Source organism: Symphalangus syndactylus, chromosome 13, assembly GCF_028878055.3.
Source record: "Symphalangus syndactylus isolate Jambi chromosome 13, NHGRI_mSymSyn1-v2.1_pri, whole genome shotgun sequence".
Lineage (NCBI taxonomy): Eukaryota > Metazoa > Chordata > Mammalia > Primates > Hylobatidae > Symphalangus > Symphalangus syndactylus.
The window spans coordinates 118,801,259-118,820,563 of NC_072435.2; the positions used below are offsets into that span (position 1 = coordinate 118,801,259).

At 49.2% G+C, this 19,305-nt stretch overlaps 2 protein-coding genes across 5 annotated transcripts in view; both read right to left on the bottom strand.

Moving 5' to 3' along the window:
- The window catches only part of PITPNM2 (phosphatidylinositol transfer protein membrane associated 2), a 145,367-nt gene that overhangs the window by 65,317 nt on the left and 60,745 nt on the right, over nt 1-19,305 (bottom strand). The gene's annotated exons all lie outside the window — the stretch shown is intronic.
- The window catches only part of LOC129460343 (nuclear nucleic acid-binding protein C1D-like), a 78,999-nt gene continuing 60,707 nt past the window's right edge, over nt 1,014-19,305 (bottom strand). Inside the window, exon 2 of the mRNA XM_063614747.1 lies at nt 1,014-8,021. Within this exon, the coding sequence (XP_063470817.1) occupies nt 5,859-6,281 (423 nt within the window). The 5' untranslated portion in view covers nt 6,282-8,021 and the 3' untranslated portion in view covers nt 1,014-5,858. The remainder of the gene's footprint in view (nt 8,022-19,305) is intronic.

Here is a 19,305-nt window from a genome sequence, read left to right on the forward strand (position 1 = left end):
ATGAACTCTGAAGACATTAAGCAAAGTGAAATAAACCAGACACAAAAGGACAAATACTGCATGATTCCACTTACAGGAAGTCCCTAGAGTAGTCAAATTCATAGAGATAAAAAGTAGAATGGTGGGTGCTAGGGACTTGGGGAAAGGAGAATGGGTAGTTAGTGTTTAATGAGGACAGAGTTTTAGTTTGGGAAGATGAAAAAGTCCTGGAGATGGATGGTGGTTATGGTTGTTTAACAGTGTCAATGTCCTTAATGTCACAGAACTGTATGCTTAAAAATGGTCAACATGGGGCCAGGCACAGTGGCTCATGCATATAATCCCAGCATTTTGGGAGGCTGAGACAGGAGGATCACTGGAGGCCAGGAGTTTGAGACCAGCCTGGGCAACATAGTGAGACCTCATTTCTACAAAAAATAATAAAATTAGCCCACCATGGTGGCATGTACCTATAGTCCCAGCTACTCAGAAGGCTGAGGCTGGAGGATCTCTTGAGCCCAGGAGTTTGAGGCTACACTGAGCTATGATTGTGCCACTGCACTCCAGCCTGGGTGACAGAGCAAGACCCTGTCTCTAAAACACACACACACACACACACACACACACACCCCTTCTACAAAAGCTCTGACAAGAGCCACAGTGGAGAAGGCAGGTGCTGCCTGAGGGTTCCATAACCAGAGGGACCTGACAGCAGCTCCCAAGCGTGCTTGTCTAGGAGGGTTCCGTGCCTAGGATGCCCTTCACCCTGCCTTGTCACCTCCCGATCCTGTCTCTCACCCACAGAACTTTGTGCATTCCTCAGCTCCGTTTACTTCCAGCTTCCAGGTCTGTAAGATCCCGTGTGCCCTGTCTGCCTGCTCATGAGCCATAGCTCCTCCATCACCACTCTCCAGCCACATGGCTGCTTACTTTGCTAGGAACTCACTATGTTAGCTCTCCATTCCAGCTGCTGCCATGCCCAGGAAGCACCCATTCCCCAGGCCAGGGAACAGCTGCTCCCTCACTCCCTGGCATCAATCAGGTCTGGGCACAAATGTCATGCCCTCCCTGTCCCTTCTGCAGTGTAGCTTTCCTCTCCTGCCCAGTTCAGTCCCATTGCCACACTTTCCAATGATCTGATTTGTGTACTTGAAGACTGCCTCCCTTCATCCCAGCACAGGTGACAGGAGAGCAGGGAACTTGTCTGTCTTATTTGTTGCCATAATCCCAGTAGATAATCCTAGAATGGTGCCTGAACAAAAGAGAAAAAGATAACACCTTTCATTTGTCTCTCCATTCACAGCAGGTACTAGGCAGCCAGGGCCTGGCACTTAGTAGGTACTCAAGAAGGGTAATTGGCAAATGTTCACAAAAGAACCCTCCACAGGCAGAAAACGCCGCCGCCAAGCAGCCAAAGTGCTAATTACAAACTGCTCTGTTAGCTGTTCCTTAGCGCAGTTAAGATTCTCCAAGAATAGTGCACGCTCCCTGCCATGTCCCTGTTTCTTGACAGCGTCTGTGACTCAGACTTTTCATGGAGCCAGACTTGCCCTCCTCAAGAGCATGTGCAGGGCATAAATGTCAAACAGGACAACTGGATGTTGCTGCCTATGGTGTGGGCTGGGGGCGGGGGTATCTGAAGTCATCTCAGCCCTTTCTGATAGGCAGGTTTGGGAGAGACAAGCTGGGCCCTAAATGAGACATGGCTATGCCAGGCGGCCCAAATGCCCTTAGTATAACTACCACCTCCTCTCAGACACACTCAGTGCAGCTCAGTTTATAAACACTCTGCCGCAAAAATCTCGCTGGAAACTCAATGCTCAGAAGCAGTCAGGGCAAGATGGGAAGACAAAAGCCCAGAGGGACTCAGTCATTTGACAAGGCCATACAGTGAGTCAGGGCAGAATGGTACCAGACTCTATCTCCTGGGCTGTGACCCAGGCCTGATCTACTGTACTCTTAGGTGAGCAGGAAACCCAGGTGTCTTAGGTCACCAATAACCAGGTCCAAATGCTCGACTCAGAAGGGAGCAAGCAGGCAGAGCCAGAGGACCTAGAGGACAACAAAAGGCCCAGCCAGTGTTCTTAGGGGAGGTGGGGACAGGCACATTCACATGTCTGTACAACTTCACCCAGGCCTTGCTCCATAGCATTGTGAGTGGTGTGGCCTTTACAGCCCAGCCTCCCAGGGCTGCCAGAAACACAACATGCCTGGAAAGTTTCCCAGGTAACTGGCTCTTCTGTACAGAGCTATTAGCTTCCCTTTATCATGCCATAAAATCCTCCAGCCGATGACAGATCTCATCCTTCTCCAGGGAGGGAAACAGGGAGGAAACAAAACACAAAGGAAAAAAAGCACTGGTCAAATTTGGAAAGCCCCATGGGCACTTAACTTGGGCAGAAAAGGCATCAGAGATAGCTGGGTTGCTGCATTCAGTTGCACAGGCTATGCACTGTCCAACTCCAAGTGATGCCATTCTCATGTACTACAATACGAATGACACTCCCTTGAGTTAGGAAGTGCAGGGAAAGGACCTTGCATGATTTTGGGCAATGTCTTCAATATCCTCAAGGCCCACCCCTCATGACACTTTGTCCTAGGCCTCTTAGTTCTCAGGAACTGCTCGTTGATACCCCTCTTGCAGGAAGAAATGACCAAGGTTGGGGAGGAGTCAAGGCAAAGGGTTTGGCATCTATTTCGTGAGCCACTTGACTGGCTGGGCTGAAATCAAGCACTAAGCCCAGGACTAGAGAGAAGTATTAGCCACCTTTTAAGGGCTGAACCCCACTTACGTAGACTTTGTTCTATTTCTCTCTTCTCTTTCTGGCTCTCTAATCAGATAAATGTTAGACTTTCTCCACGTATGTGTCTTATCCTCTCTGCAGCTTCCTTTTCTTCCACTGTTGTATTCTGGATTTCTCCACGTTTGACTTAAAGTTCTGTTTCATTGTTCAAATCTGCTTCATCATTCTTTAGAGCTTTTAATTCCCTGCACATATTCTCAACTTTGCCTTTTATTTATTTAAATGCACTGAACAGTTATTTTATCGGCTATGCTTAAATATTGCAGCATCTGAAGTCTCCAGAGTCTGTTTCTGCTGTAAATTGTTCGTGCTGGCTCTGGCTCTTAGTGCTTTAACTCCTCTTGTACTCAGTTATTTTTGACTAAGAACTGCTCATTTTCTGTGGAAGATATTTGTAGAAATTCTTTTGAGGCTTAGGATGAGGGTCTGTTTTTCCATAGAGGGCTATACTTGCTCCAGCAAATGCCTGGGTTAATACCCATCTGCGATCACTCTAAATTCTCAGGTAGAGGTTAGTGTGAACCAGCAGGTCATATAAGTTCACCTTTCTCGTTTTTCCATTCTATTCTTTTTTTTTGTTTGTTTGTTTTTTTGTTTTTTGAGACAGTCTCACTCTGTTGCCCATGCTGGAGTGCCGTGGCGCCATCTCGGCTCATTGCAACCTCTGCCTCCCAGATTCAAGCAAGTCTCCTGCCTCAGCCTCCCGGGTAGCTGAGATTACAGGTGCATACCACCATGCCCAGTTAATTTTTTTTTTTTTTTTTGTATTTTTAGTAGAGACCCGGTTTACCATGTTGGCCAGGCTGGTCTTGAACTCCTGACCTCAGATGATCTGCCTGCCTCGGCCTCCCAAGTGCTGGAATTACAGTGTGAGCCATGGTGCCCGGCCTAGTTTTTCCATTCTATTCTTACCCCGGAATAGACAGCGGGTTTGTTTCCTAGGGCAACCATCACAAAGTGCCACAAACTGAGTGGCTTTAAACAAAATAAATTTATTCTCTGACAGTTCTGGAGGCCAGAAGTCTGAAATGAAGGTGTCAGTAAGCCTGGTGGATTTCTTGAGGCCAGGAGTTTAAGATCAGCCTGAGCAACATAGGGAGACCTCATCTCTACAAAAAATTTAAAAAATTAGCTGGGCATGGTGGTGCGAGCCTGTAATCCTAGCTACTTGGGAAGCTGAGGTTGGAAGCTCATTTGAACCCAGGATATCAAGGCTGCATGAGCCATGATCACATAACTGCACTCCAGCTAGAGCGACAGAGCAAGAGCCTTGTCTCAATCAATAACAAAATAAACTAAAATTTTAAAACAGCCAATATAATAAATTAAATGAAAATTCTTTTCTACTCTTGAATCTCCCTTCCATTCTTGGAATAAATCCTATTTGGTCATGCTGTAATAATACATTCAGTTGAATGAAATTTGCTAATATTTTAAGTTTTTTTTTTTTTTTTAAGTGAAACCAGCCTGTAGTTTTGTTGAGTTACTAAGTTCTCCTTTGATTTTGGTAACAGAGTTCCTTGTAAAAGAGTTGTAACATTTATTTTTATATTATTTATTTTTTAACTCTGCACCCCAGCTGGGGTACAATGTTACCATCACAGCTCACAGCAGCCTCAACCTCCTGAGTTCAAGCAACCCTCCCCTTTAGCCTCCCAAGTAGCTAGGACTACAGGTGTGCACCACCACACCACACCTGGCTAATTTTTTATTTTTTTAGAGACAGGGTCTTGCTATGTTGCCAGGACTGGTCTCCAACTCCTGGCCTCAAGGAATCCTCCTATCTTGGCCTCCCAAATTGCTGGGATTACAGGTGTAAGCCACCTTGCCTGGCCCTTTTTAAACCCTTTGAATTTATTTATTTTTCTAGCTTCTTGAATTGAAAGCTGAGTTCAATAATTTTTAACTTGACTTGTCTCTGAATAAATGAATTTAGGGCTATACATTTTCCTTTGAGTACTGATTTGGCTTCATCCCATAGGTTTTTTTTTTTTTTTTTTGACATTTGTATGTTTATAACAGCACTATTCAAAATACTAAAGACATGAAACCAACCTAGGTGTCTATCAATGGTGTACTGGATAAAGAAAATGTGGTACATATACACCATGGAATACTACACAGCCATAAAAAGAATGAAATCACAGACTGCAGCAACATGGATGCAGCTAGAAACCATTATTCTAAGCAAATTAATGCAGAAACAGAAAACCAAGTATTGCATGTTTTCACTTCTAACTTGGAGTTAAACGCTGGGTACACCCTGACATAAAGATGAGAACAAAAGACACTGGGGATTCCAAAGGAGGAGGAGGAAGGGAGGGGGGAAGGGTTGAAAACCTATCTATAGGATACTAGGTTCACTTTTTGAGTGACAGGATCAATAAAAGCCCAAACCTCAGGACAATTGATTTGCACTATGTGCAAATATATCCATGTAACTAACCTGCACATGAAACTCCAAATCTAAAATAAAAAATAAAATAAAATAAAGCAATGACTGGATTAAAATTTCTACCAAGAGATCATTTCAGTTGTCTACACTACTACAGAGGAAAAATAGTGTGTGCTTTTGCTACAACTGATAAGCTCAAAATAATTAAGAGAAAGAAGAAATAGAAAGTGAATTGGGGAAGTAACTAATTGTACCTGGAGCTACATGCAATCAGCTACATTAAATGGCCTTTATTGAGTATTTTATATGTGTCTGTGGATGGTATAAGTGTGTTATTTCATTGAAAATAGTATAAATATTTACAAAGAACATCTCACTTAAATTTCACAGTTGCTTAAAAAATGGTACTTGCAAGACTGACCTATATAAAGAAATGAGACTCTCTTCAAAAGAGATGGTAAATTGTAAATATAAAATATATCACAACGTTAAAATCCTCATAGTGCAGATCAATAAAGATAACAACCTTTGGAGAGGAAAGTATTGAGCTTTACAAATTTACTGTAAATTTACACATTAATTCAATAAGGAATACATTTAAACTTGCACTGCCACAGAATTATTTTGTGGGAAAAAAAAAAGATGTACTTTTTGAATATGTGTACATCAAAACCAAAAAGTTAACTTTTGCTTTTTCTTTTATTGGCAGCTTTGGATGCATTTTTCGGTTTTGGTTCCCAGAGGGCATTTTTTACCAATCTTGAAGCTGCACCTCTGTCCAGCTTGCCAGCGTTTTTCTTCTCTATTTCCTTGAATCTGTTCATATATACTCTGATTCTTTCCAATTCCTGCTTTACTGGGTGTTCCTTAGGATTCACTCCTTGAGTTACCAAATAAACCCAAAACATTGAATTTAATGTATATGCAGAAACCAAATCCACTTTTGCTTGTTCAAATGGGTCCAACTTCTGCAACAACTCATTTCTAGAAACAGACATCATGTTCTTCAGCATCTCATCCACAGAATCAATGGAATTCGCAAACACTGACAAATACTCCTGAATTTCTACTGGATAGTCCTCATTAATTTCTTCATCTGCCATTATGGCTGACTCACGGCATTTGACTCCAGTCTCCTAGAGAGCCGTCGGGCAACGATGACGTCAATGATGTGCCGGATCTAGAACTGAGTCTTTTAAATGTATTTCTCTACATTCCCAGAAATACATTTATTATAATTGCATCTTATGGACCTTTTTTCAACAGAAGTAGAATTCAGTGCTGGAGGCTGGGAAGTCCACATTTCATGGGCCACAGCTGGTTGGCTTCTGGTAAGGGCCCCATCCATTTGAACTTTTGGCCAAATCTACACTGGGAAGGGTGGCCTGGATTCCAGAGTCTAGTGGCTTCACTCCACCCCACAAGTTTTTACATCCAGTGTTCCTACTGCCATTTAGTTCAAACATGGTCGTTTAAAATTTTCATTTTGACATCCCCATTTAAACTGACAGTTATTTAGATTTTTGTAACTAACCTGTTACTCTCAAGAGATTTTTCTATTGAAATTTTTATTGATAATTGTAAACTCACATGTGGCTGTAAGCAATAACACAGAGAGATCCCTTGTATACTTTGTCCAGTGTCCCCCAATGGTGACGTCTTTTTTTTTTTTTTTTTGAGACGGAGTTTTGCTCTTGTTGTCCAGGCTGGAGTGCAACGGCGTGATCTCGGCCCACCAAAACCTCCACCTCCTGGGTTCAAGTGATTCTCCTGCTTCGGCCTCCTGAGTAGCTAGGATTACAGGCATGCGCCACCACGCCCGGCTAATTTTGTATTTTTTAGTAGAGATGGGGTTTCTGCATGTTGGTCAGGCTGGTCTCGAGCTCCTGATCTCAGGTGATCTGCCCACCTCAGCCTCCCAAAGTGCTGGGATTACAGGCGGTGACATCTTACAAAACTACAATATTACTATCAGGATATTGACATTGATACACTCTATAGACTTCAGTCAGATTTGCCTGTTTTACTTGTATTTATTTGTGTGTGCAGTGTGTGTATGTATTAAGTTCCATATAATTTTATCACTTATGTAGGTTTGTGTGTATAATAAAACACCTATCCTGGATTTTAAAAACTCTACATTATTCACTCTATATCTGTCATTTTTCACTTGCTATATCATCAATTTATTTATTTATATTTTTTTTTATTTTTTATCCTAGGGACAGGGTCCCACACTCTGTCGCCCAGACTGGAGTGTAGTGGCACAATCATAGCTCACTGCAGCCTCACACTCTTGGGCTCAAGCAATCCACACCTAGAAACCTCTCTACCTCCTGGGTACAATCTTGGCTATTGTTTCCTTTTTCAGTTGAATCCCATTTTCACTACACCTTTTCAGGATTCTGCATGATTTCTTAGCCCCTAAACGCATTTCTTTGCCTGCGTGGATATGGGTTTTTAATAATATTTGTTCTATCAGATTTAGGGATTTGGAGCATGTCCTCAATCTGCAGCCATGATCTCACTCCTGCTTACACTTGCCAGGGATTTTCTTTTTTAAACTTGGGGTCAAAGAGAGAATGTGGTCAATCCTTCACTGGTGGCAAAGGCAGGGAGGCTGTCGGCAGCTGTGTCTTCCATGCAGTCCAAGAGAATCCTGGGCTCCAGCAGTTGCTGTCCTTCCACGGATGGTGAACATGAGCATTCCAATTAGGTCTCCTTTTTGCCTGAGTTCAAACTGGATTTCTGTTGCACTCAGAAAGGTCCTGACTAAGAGTAGGATGATACTTCTTGCTTTGACCTTCTGCGTGTTATTCACTTGCTGAGCAAACCCTTTCCTCCTGAAGGGCAGAAAGATACATTTATGCTCAGGTATGGTGGCTCATGCCTGTAATCCCAACACTTTGGGAGGCCAAGGCGACAGGATCACCTGAGGTCAGGAGTTTAAGATTAGCCTGGACAACACGGTGAAAACCCATCTCTACTAAAAATACAAAAATTAGCCTGGCATGGTGGGGTACACTTGTAGTTCCAGTCATTCAGGAGGCTGAGGCAGGAGAATCACTTGAATCCAGGAGCAGAGGTTGAAGTGGGCTGAGATCACACCACAGCACTCCAGCCTGGGCGAGAGAGCAAAACTCAGTCTCAAAAAAAAAGAAAAGAAAAGGTACATTTCACTTTACCCCTATGTCAAAAAATGGTTGAAAACTCCAAATAAGTTAAGGTGTTTTCTCTTTGTATGATGGTTCTGAAGTCTCAAAGTCTGTCCTTTGAGTCCAGAAGACGTGGTGTGAATCTGGTCAGGGGAAAGACGCTGCAGCTGGTTGGGGTAAAGGCCAGATGCAGCTCGACATAAAGTCCAGTGTTCCCAATGTGCCACCCTTTCATCATGTGCAGACCCTTTCTGCCAAATGACCATCCATGAAACATGAGCTCTTTCTGTGAATCTGAGGAGTTGCTCTGGGCCCAGCACATGGGGCCTGGAACTACCTCCCATCTAGGGAGCAGTAAATGCCACCAGCTCAGCCTGCCCAGCATGCACACGGCACCATGCTGGCTGGGTGCTAAACAGATACAATACTTGGAACTAAAATAAAACCCAACTCAGTGACATCTTGATGCAGCTTTGTAGGAACAGCAGGCTCCTGTGTACACACCGTTCTGCTCTGCACGCCTATTTGTAAATTAATCACACATCAGTAGACTTGGCTCAGATTCACATGTTTCTGGACCACTGTGAGGGTAGCTCAGGCTATGGGATCTTCCATTCAGATTCAAAACCAGATCCTTTCAACAGATTCTGGGTGAGAATTCTTCTTCTTGCCAGGCTCTCTTAAGCCACCCACATCTTGCTCCCTTCCCCAGCAGAAGCACACAGGGCAGAGGGAACGGTGACTCCCCACAAGCCCCCTCCATAAAAGCATCCCCAATATACTAATATGATAGTTTGAAGACACACACACACACACACTTGCAAGATATTAGTGAAAGCACGATGAAAAGAAATACAGTGGCACCTTTTTATGATGTGTTCACACCCCACCAGCCAATGTCCTGCCTCCGCCTCTCCCTGGGGTTCTTTCCTGTGGTGTTAATCTCACCTCTGCTCCACCTGGATCCTAGAACGCTGCCCAGTCCCAAGCCCAGCTGGGCTTCCTTAAGTTCACTCTTAGGGGCCCTGCAGCTTGAGTTCCAGGCTCTGGCCCTGAGGTCAAGGCAGTGGTGATGAGTCACAGCTGCAGGTCAGTGGAAAGTGACTGCAGCGTCAGGCCAAGCTTGGCCACTTACATGTCTGGCAAGACAGTGGCCTCAATGTACTCGTCTGAGAAGAAGAGCTATCACCTGAGCGCTCTGGAGAACTTAGCCAGAGCTTTCAGGCAGTCTGGGAGCCTACATGGAGGCGTGTAGGCTTATGTCTCATGTCCACGTTGCCTGGGAGACAAAATCCTTTTCTATTTAGAGCTGCCCCAAAATGTTCTGCACCAGCTTCTCACTGCGGCAGCTTCACCTTAGCATACAGGTATGTGGACAGCCACTGTGCTGGCTCGCCCTGGACACTGCCTTCATGGGCCTGGGTCAGGTTCTTGGTCAGCAGCTCTTGCCAACTCCAGGAGGCCCAGAGCCAGGAGTGGCCTCCTGCTGCCGGACACGAAGAGGGAAAGAGCTGAGCTGCCCGGCCCTCTTCTTCTAACAAGCCCTCCTGGGTTGACAAAGAAAGGCTCTCCCTGCACTGGGTGACAATGGACACTGTCCCTGTCCTCTCCCAGGACACCCCGGGCCAGGGGCTGGGATAGCCTCAGGGCCTGGCTCTCTCCATACCCAGCCCAATCAGGGGTCCTGTGCCCAAGATCCTATCAAGATGGGTGCTACGAATCACAGAGAATGGGGACACCCTGCAGATCCCTGCAGGACTTTGCAGACCCAGGAGGTGGCAGTTCACTAAGGAAAGAATGTTTCTGAGAGTGCAAATAGTACCATTGGTCTCCTCACCCTACAAGTATTTACAAAGTGCCCTAGACAAGACCGCATCTGAAATCAGAGCTGGGCGGGAGGCAGGACCTGTGGTTTCTAAGGGCTCTCTCCACTTCCCCAGGCAATGGGCCTATGGACTCTGAAGCTGGGGCGCCCGGCCAGAACCTGAAGCCCCAGGGTGCACAGAGGCTGTAGGCTCTGGTGGTGACGGTTCATCTGAGTTACAAGCGGCTGAGCCTCCTGGGCTCCCCACCCCGACGCCCACCCCTAGTTGAGGAACAAGCCCTAGGAGGCTATGGGAGAGAAGGAGGGGAAAGCAGAGCCATCTGGCTTGTCCTGAATTATTAACCACAGAGGAGGAGGTACAGCCAAGGCCCTGGGGGAATCAGGTGCAGCTGCTCTCAGAGTTGGAGAGGGGAACTGGAACTCTTTTGCAGACCAAAGGGATCCAGAGGTTGAAATGTGACCCTCTGTGCCAGCTGGGCCCCAAGTCCCGGGGACCCCTCCTGTACACCTGACAGGTGCTACCTCCTCTCTGGGCCACTAGGCAGCAAAAAATAAACTATGCCTTCATCCCCTGACCTTTTACTCTTCAAAGTACTTACGAACCCACGTTCTTCGCTTCTTCTTTTTGGGCATTTTGTCGGAAGGATAAACCAAGGCCAGGTGAGATCAGACAATTCAGCCAAGGTTGTAGGGTGCCAGGGAGGAAGTCAGGGTGTATACCAGGTCTCTGTCTCCAATGCCACCACGGGGTCCCCTCCCCGAGAATTCCAAGTCACCCATGGCTGAGCCATGGGAAGAACACCTGCTATGTCTCTTTCTAATTTGCCTTCTGCCTCCATCCCTTTTGATTCTGGCCCTCACCAGCACTCCCTGGGTGTCAGAGACAGCCTTCTAATTGGTCTCTATGTTTCCAGTTTGGTTCCTCTGAAATCCTCCTTCTAGAAACCATTAGAGGACATCTTCCCAATGCAGATGCAACCATGTTTGCCAGCTCTCCAGAATGTCACTGGAAGCCATTGTGCTCCACCCACAACCTCTCCAGGGCCTCTCTCACTCCACCATTCTTGCTGTTCCCAACTACCTGCTGTTCCCTGCTGTCATTCTTGCTGTTCCCTGTTTGCGGTCCTCAGCTCCAAAGCCCTCAAGAGCAGCACCTGCCTCTTACACCTCGGCCCCAAGCGCTGCAGAAGCTGGTAACTGTTGCCTGAGGCATTTGCTCAAGTGCTCAAGCTCACACCTGCTGGTTCTTTTGTGGAAAAAGCCCTTTCCCATGGGGTCCACCTGGAAAATTCCCGAAGTGTCTATTAAGAATCAGCTTACATAGCACTCACTCTGAGAAACCCTCCGAGACTACTCTGGGCAAAGCTGAGTGCCCAGGTGCACTGAGAGCATCTCAGCCCCAGCTCCCGCCACACCCCATTCCCACTGTCTGTCCCCAAACCATGAAGCTCAGGACAGCACCCGCATCTGCTTCATTTCTGCATCTTCAGGGCCAAGCCCACAGCGAGGTGCTCTACAGCTCTCCATAAGTACTTAGGGGAGGCACAGCTGTGGGGGCAGAGGTCAGCATCTGGGCAGGGAGAGAACCAGGCAGGGAGAAGGCCAACCAAGGACATCACAGGCTGAAGAGCCCGTGTGTTTCCAAACAGTCAGAGAGGAGGAGCTCACAAGCATGGGACCTTTTCTGGGGGCTCTTCCAAGGGCCATATGGAGAGCAGTGAGTCAACCAGCCACCTCCTGTGCAGCTCAACCCCTGCCCCTTTCCGTAGCAGCACTGAGCCACTTAGCCTGAATTTGGTAAAAGGTCTCGGATGCGGGGCAGAGGGCCCAGAGAAGGTCAGGGAGGAACCTGCCTGGGAAGCCAGATGCCCAATAGGCTCTGTGACTTCACTTCCAGGGCTGGGTCTGTACTCTCTGCAGTCATGAGTACTGTCCCAGCTTTACCACATTCTGGCCCTTTAGCACCTGGCCACACACACCCACTAATGCCCCCAGAAGGGTGGAGGCCCACTTCTCCCCCAGAACAAGCTTGACTGATTCGTTTTCATACCATCTGAGCTTCTCTCTTGGACAGTGGGAGGCTGGGAGCTCCACTCAGGCTGCACACAGGACTGGCTTGAGGGCCATAGAGCAGGAAATAAATGGTGAGCTTGTAACACAGCAGGGACAAGGCAGAGCCTAAGAAACGGCCCAGAGTCTGATGTATGCCTGATTCTGTGGCTATGAAACATCCAGAATAGACAAATCCATAGAGCTAGGATGCAGACAGATGGTGGCCAGGAGCTGTGGGGAGGGAGGAATGGGAAGTGACTGCTTAACAGGGACAGGGGTTCCTTTCAGGGTGATGGAAATGTGTTAGAACTAGATAAAGGTGGTGGCTCTGCACAATCTTGTAAGCATACTATATGCCACTGAATTGTGCACTTTTAACATGTTTAAGCTTACTGAATTTCACCTAAAAAGAGACGAGGAAAGAAAGGTCAGGCAGAACTCCAAGTATCAGGTTCCTTTTTTTTCTCCAAGTCCTGGCAGTGCTCCCTTTTCTGCAAGCTAGCATCCTGGCTCTTTTTATCAACCCCCAGGCCCCAAGGGCTCAGAGCACAAATCAAGGGTGAGTTTTCCGTGTTGACCTTTATTTTTTTATTTTTAACCAAAGATGCTCCAGCATACTGCAGGAGAAGGAACTTGACTGCGTCACCTCCTGGTTAAAACCCTTCAAGAATTCACCTTCGTTCACCAAAGCACCCCGAGCTCCTTGCCTTGGCACTGGAAGTCTTTGCACAGGCTGGTGAACTGACACCCTCACCCGTGGGGACCCAGCCCGTCTGGGTGCCATCACCTGGGTCTCCACCTCCACCGGGAAATCCTGACCTACTGAGTTGACCTAGCTCCTGACCTAACTCAAGAGCCACCTTGGCAGTAAAGCCACCCTGACCCTGTGACAGTCCCTCTGCCAAGCCCCCAGCGTCTGACACTTCCACCCAAGGCTCACTCAGCAGCTCATCCTGCATGAATGCAGAGTGGCCCGGAGGGAAGTGACTGCACACAGGATATATAGACCCCACCACCACAAACAAACAAGCGATTCTGTCAACAAAAGAGCCAGAAGAAAACTGCACCCCTATTGGAAAGGGACGAGGAGCGCAGAGGCTGCAAGGAGGGTACCAGGTCAGAGCTGGGAAGGTCCAAGGCAGGGTGGAAGGTGGAGCTCAGAGAGGGTTCCAGGGTCCCTGGGTATAGGCATGGTCCTCCTTATAGGTCACCACCTAAGGGGGCAGCAGTCCTTAAGGGTGCCAGGTTGACATAGGTGGGGTCACAAACCTCAGAAACTGAAGAACTTGCAATCCAACCCTATCATTGGGTAGATGGAAAAATTAAGGCCCAGAAAAGGGCAGAGAGTTGATCTACTCATCCTTCCACCTATGCATCCCTACTCGCATCTCCCCATGCATCCCTTCACCCATGCATCCACCTATCCATCTACCCATGTAGCTACTGAGCCATTCACTCATGCATGCATCCACTGATCCATCCACCCATGCATTCATCCACCCATGCATCCATCCACCCATACATCCATCCATCATCTACATAGGGCAGGGCTGCGACTGGAGCCCAGAGCCTCTGCCTCTAAACCAAAGTTCTTCACAACAGGTCACAGTTGACTTCTTTACACTCATGGCAGCTCTGAGAAACTTTCTGACCCCTTAAGGGGTATACAGGAAGAAAGGCCCTGCTAGTGGAATGGGGGAAGGATATCAGGGCTCATGACAAGGCATGGTCTATGCAGGGTGCCTGCCCTAAGGCCAATCCTCATCAACAGCTCTGTGAGGGCAGCCAACCCTAAGCCCACTCTGCAGATGAGGAAACAGGAAACAAGCTCTGGAGAGGTCTGCTGACGTGCCTACCATCCAAGGATGGTTAACCACTACAGCCATAACCCTGTCCCAGATCTCTCCACTGTCCAAGAGCAGGCCCTCTCACTGCACTACAGCACGTCAGGCAGGGCTTGGGCAGGGTGGATAGGAGGCGTCCCAGTGGGCAAGAAGCTTCTCAGACCAAAGGCTTCTGAGCCAGGGTCAATGTGGTGGATGGTGGGAGTCACTGGTCATCACAAGATGATGCGTCTCACAGGAAATGGGAAAGAACTTGTACACTGGGGAGTCAGAAAAAGGAGGAAGCCTGGGGCTTTCAGGCCCTGACAAAGCTCCTGCATCCAAGGGAGCTTCTGAAGGTTGTGGGGGGAAGGTGGCTGCTAGCAGGGTCTCTAAGAACAGCTGCCGACAGAGTTTGGACAAAGTTATGCCATCTCCCTGTGTGCCAGTGGCTTCAGAGAGTTCTGGAGGAAAGACCCAAGAGCCGGAGCAGCTATGAGTGCTCGCTGCTGGGAAGAGATGGAGTTGGGTGTGGAGGAAGGCACAGGTGTTCTAACAAAGGGACTCTCTGAGAAGCAGGAACTACGGTGTAGAGGTAGGTGGTAGGTTCCTAGGGAGGCCCTGCAGCAACTGAGGTGCCCCTGCTCCTCCTCCTCCTCCTCCCTGCCAAGTACAGCAGCCTGGCTTGCATCTGTCTGCTCCCCTCCGGTGCACCTGGGACCCTGACGCTTGCTGCCTCCCATTTCAACAAATCCAGGGAGACAGGTTCCTGAGTCCCCAGACTCCCTCCCAGACAGGCAGCCAGGTGGAAGGGAAAGTTTGGGGTCCAGCGCCTGCACTTCTCATCTCTCCATCCTTAGATCTGGTACTTGCAACTGAGCCTTGGTTTACTCATCTGTAAAGGGAGGTGGTAATACATCCAGTGAGGGGGTTAGGCAGTATGGAGAACCCTATGCCTGGCAACCAAGATGTGTTCTATCACCCACAGGAATACTAAAAATATCTAGCCGCTGGGCACTGCTGCTGGCTGTGGGGCTGGGGGAATCCTGGAGGCACCTGTGGACAGCATTGCCCACTTAGCTCCAGGAATCCCAGGGAAGGGACACTAAGGGGGACGGGGCAGGGGCAGAGGCTATTTACAACCAGCAAAAAAAAGGTACAGCACTCTTGCTCTTGGGGCTAGATGTATCTAGGATTCCAGAATATCCTGAACTTTAGACAGGTAAAGCTGCCTATCTCAGCAGCATCCAATAAACAAATACGCTGAACTCTCTGCAGTGAAAGACATGAATATAGAATACATAAAGGCTATAAATAGCCTCACTTGGACTATAAATAGCCTCACCTCAGTTCAGGCAAAATTTTGCTGCCAAATGAGTTACAAAAAAGTGTCTGGTTTTCAGTGTGCTGGATTTTGGAATTGAGGATAAGGAATTGTGGATCTGCACATCAATGTTTTCACCACATATCGGTGTGAACCAACTGCACATCACCCCTGCTTCATCCCACTACCAATGCAGGACAGATGAGGGGTTACATGTGCTCTGCCTCTAAAACTCACCAGGCCCTGTGACCTTGGGGAACACAGTCCAAAGAGATGAGTCACATACGAAAGCAAATGTGCACACACACACAAACAGCAATGCCTATAAATATATTTATAACACAGGCCTGCGGGCACATAGATCCACAAGGACGCAGAGCCCAGCTCTGCTGATGGAACCTGTGTTGCCCCAGGGCCCGCTGACCCCTGCTCAGGGCAAGGCCTGTGATTCCAAGCCTGTGCCTGGGCAAGCAAGGGTAGGCAGGAATGAGGAACATGGCAGGGCTTGGTGGTTGAGAGCTTCCTCATCTCTGCAGTGTGGAGGAGGGGCAGGTATGCCAAGCAGACCTGGCTCTGGTACCAGCACTGCCACTGCCCAGCTGGTGGCCTTAGATAGGTGGCCTTGGGCAGGTGGCCTGCGCCCCTGGCTGGGCTGCATTTCTTCACCTGCAAAGTCTGAGTGATACAGGCCTCTTGGGCTTGGTGAGGGGCACACAGGAGCCCCCAGGGCTTGGCACACAGCTGGTGCTTAGGAAGTGCTTGCTGACTCTGTTCTGTGACATTGCTTAAATGCATAATATTTAAAAGAGGGGGCTAGGCCGGGCGCGGTGGCTCACGCCTGTAATCCCAGCACTTTGGGAGGCCGAGGCGGGCGGATCACGAGGTCAGGAGATCGAGACCATCCTGGCTAACACGGTGAAACCCCGTCTCTACTAAAACCACAAAAAATTAGCTGGGCGAGGTGGCGGGCGCCTGTAGTCCCAGCTACGTGGGAGGATGAGGCAGGAGAATGGCGTGAACCCCGGGGGGCGGAGCCTGCAGTGAGCCGAGATCGCGCCACTGCACTCCAGCCTGGGTGAAAGAGCGAGACTCCTTCTCAAAAAAAAAAAAAAAGAGGAGGCTAAAATAAGTGGCCCCTTCAGTCCCAGAAACGTCTCCCTCTCCCCCAGGGCTCTCTTTTGAGGCAGAGCCCCTTGTGGGTCTCTGTCCTATACCAGGGCTCTCTCGTCAGAATGCACATGAGACCTACTGGATGCTCTGGCTGCCAAGAGCAGCCCCCAAGAGACCAGGCTCCAGGTCTGGAGGGAAAAGCCTAGAGCAGGGACCCCTGGAGGAGGGGTCACAGCATTGCAGGCAGAACTCAGGCTTTGACGTCAGAACGGTGCTCTGATCACAGCTCCATCCCTCACTTGGTCTTAGGGAAGTTACTTAAACTCTCTGAGCCTTAGTTCTTCATTTTATAAGACTAGGTCCAATACCACACACACCTCATAGGGTAGTAAGGGGAATAATTACAGACAATGAATGTAAAGCACCCAGCACACAACACCCAAGCAACAGCAGCAGCTGCTATTATTACTATAATGATGATGGTGATGGTGATGCTGGGGATCAGCCCTGCTAAAGAACTGTATCCCCACACTCAAAATAGTCAGGACTAGGAGAAACAACTCATTGATATCATTTTGTCACTATGCATTATTGCCAGCCTTCCCAGGGTTGGGACCGTTGCTCACTGTTTTGACCCTCCCAGCAACGCTGCCAGCAGGCAGACAGGCGCACTTTCCCCATTCCAAATTGGAAAATGGAAGCCAAGAGAGCGACAGGGACTTGGTCAAGGTCGTCGGGCAAGTCAGTAGCAGGGAAGGGATGAGAACTCCTCATTCTGGGCCCAGGGTGACACCAAACCGATCCCAACCAGCACCCCAAGGCCTGCAGCCCACAGGAGCCTCTCAGCCACCACGGGGCACAGGTATGTGCAGGAGCGTCAAGACCTGGGCTGGGGGGTGGCACAGTGCAGGGGAGCTGAGGGGAGTAGGGAACCGAGTCATCTTTCAACTGGCCCAAGCCCATCGCGCACAGTCTGGCTCCTCTATCTTTGGCGGGGAGCCTGGGGCTATTTCGGGAAGCTCTGCACACAGCCCGCCACTTCCCTGCCAGGCTGACTGGGTCAAAAACAAAACAAGCCCAGCAACATCCCTGTGTCAACAGGGTGGGAAGTGAGGAGGCACTGAACAGCCCCAAATCCAACAGGGAAGGTTGTGGGGGTAAGCACAACACCCTCACCCTGCAAAAAAAAAGCTAGTGGGAAACAAACAACACAATGAATCAGAAGCAGCAGGACACAGGGAGTGACTAACTCTGGGGCCAGACCACGTTCACATTCAAGCCTTGTCTTTGAGCAAGTCCTTTACCTGCTCCAGGCCTCAGTGTACCCATTTGTGGACCACCACCCACCTTGGAGGGTTGAGTGGGATTAAATGAGGTGACAGTGAGGCACTGGGCACCTGAGATGTCCTCCTGGGCCTGCCATGCCCTGCTCACCCTTCAGAGCCTTGCTCAGAGTCTCCCAGTGGGACAGCTGAGCTACAGCCCCCATTCTGCAGGCACTTGCCACAGCAGCTGGAGGCCCCTGGACGGCTGCACAAGGCCCTGTCCATCCTTGTGTAACTGCAGTGCTGAGCCTGGAGCAGCTGCCTCATCGGTCTGTGAGGTCAAGCTCAAGGGGCCACCCAGAAGGCTTTCTGAGAGCATCCACAAAACCAGAGGAAAGGGTGAAGAGGTCCCTGATGGCATCCAGGGTTCCCCATAGCCCTCCAGTCACTGTCATGGGGCAGGCAGCAGGACTCAGCTCATCCCTAGCTGCTGCTTTGCAGGGGCAGCGTGAGAGCCACCTGGTGCCAGGGACAGCGCACAGGGCTCTGCCCAGAGCAAGTGCACAGCAGACACTGGAGACGGAGTCAATGGGGAACCAACGGGGCTGGCAGGAGAGGCAGGAGGATGCAGGACAGGAACAACCATTTATGGGGCATTTCCAAGGCACCAGGCTCTGTGGGAGCAGCTGACACACCTTGTCCCAGCAGATTATGTCTTTTTGACGGGTAAAAGCAAGGGGCCCAGAAAAGGGAAAGGATTTTGGCAAGTTGGTGTGAGACTTGCAGGAGGCCAGCAGGCTCAGAAGGGCTGTTCATTTTAAATGATTAATTGTATGTAAAGCCTGTGGGTGTGAGGATGAGGAGGCAGCTCCCCAACAGGCACCTTGGGCTGGCCTGGGAGCCTTAGGGGACATCATCCCCAAGGTGGTCTGTTGGTTCTCTCAGAGCAGGAGGATGGGAAGGAATGGATGGTGGTCAGGCAGCCACAGGGGCACTGGTACTGGCGACACTCAGCACTTCCTGCATTCAGAGGCACCCTCTGTCATCCTGGACAGCAGAGACTTCTAGAAGTCAGATGCAGGAAGTGCTTCCCAGAGCAAGATTGTCTTTCATTAGCCGCTGGAGACATGGGGCAGAGACTTGCCCAAGGTCTGCAGCAGGCCTAAGCCTTGTCCCTTGTTGTATCCAGCCCTGTATGTGTGTGTGTGTGTGTGTGTGTGTGTGTGTGTAGACCAGTGTCACCTTCACAGCTGAGGTGTCAGTGCGTCTCATCTGCCATGGGCCAGGGAAAGGAGATGAAAGCTCTTGCAGGTGCCAAGTGTTGAGATGGCCACTCCACCATGTGCCCAGTGATGTATCCGAGAGGAGCTCAGGGAGCCAGGGCTGGACGCAGGCAGACAGCCTGGTCAGGAAGGAGGCCAAGTGTCAAGATCGAGCGAGGGGAGGGCCTGACGAGGGGTAGAGAAGACCCAGCTGGGAAACACACGGAGTGGGCTGGTGCAGGCAGGGGCAGAGGGTGAGGGGCCGTCACTGTAGATGCCCTAAGCATTGTGGGTACTCCCCACAACCCGCA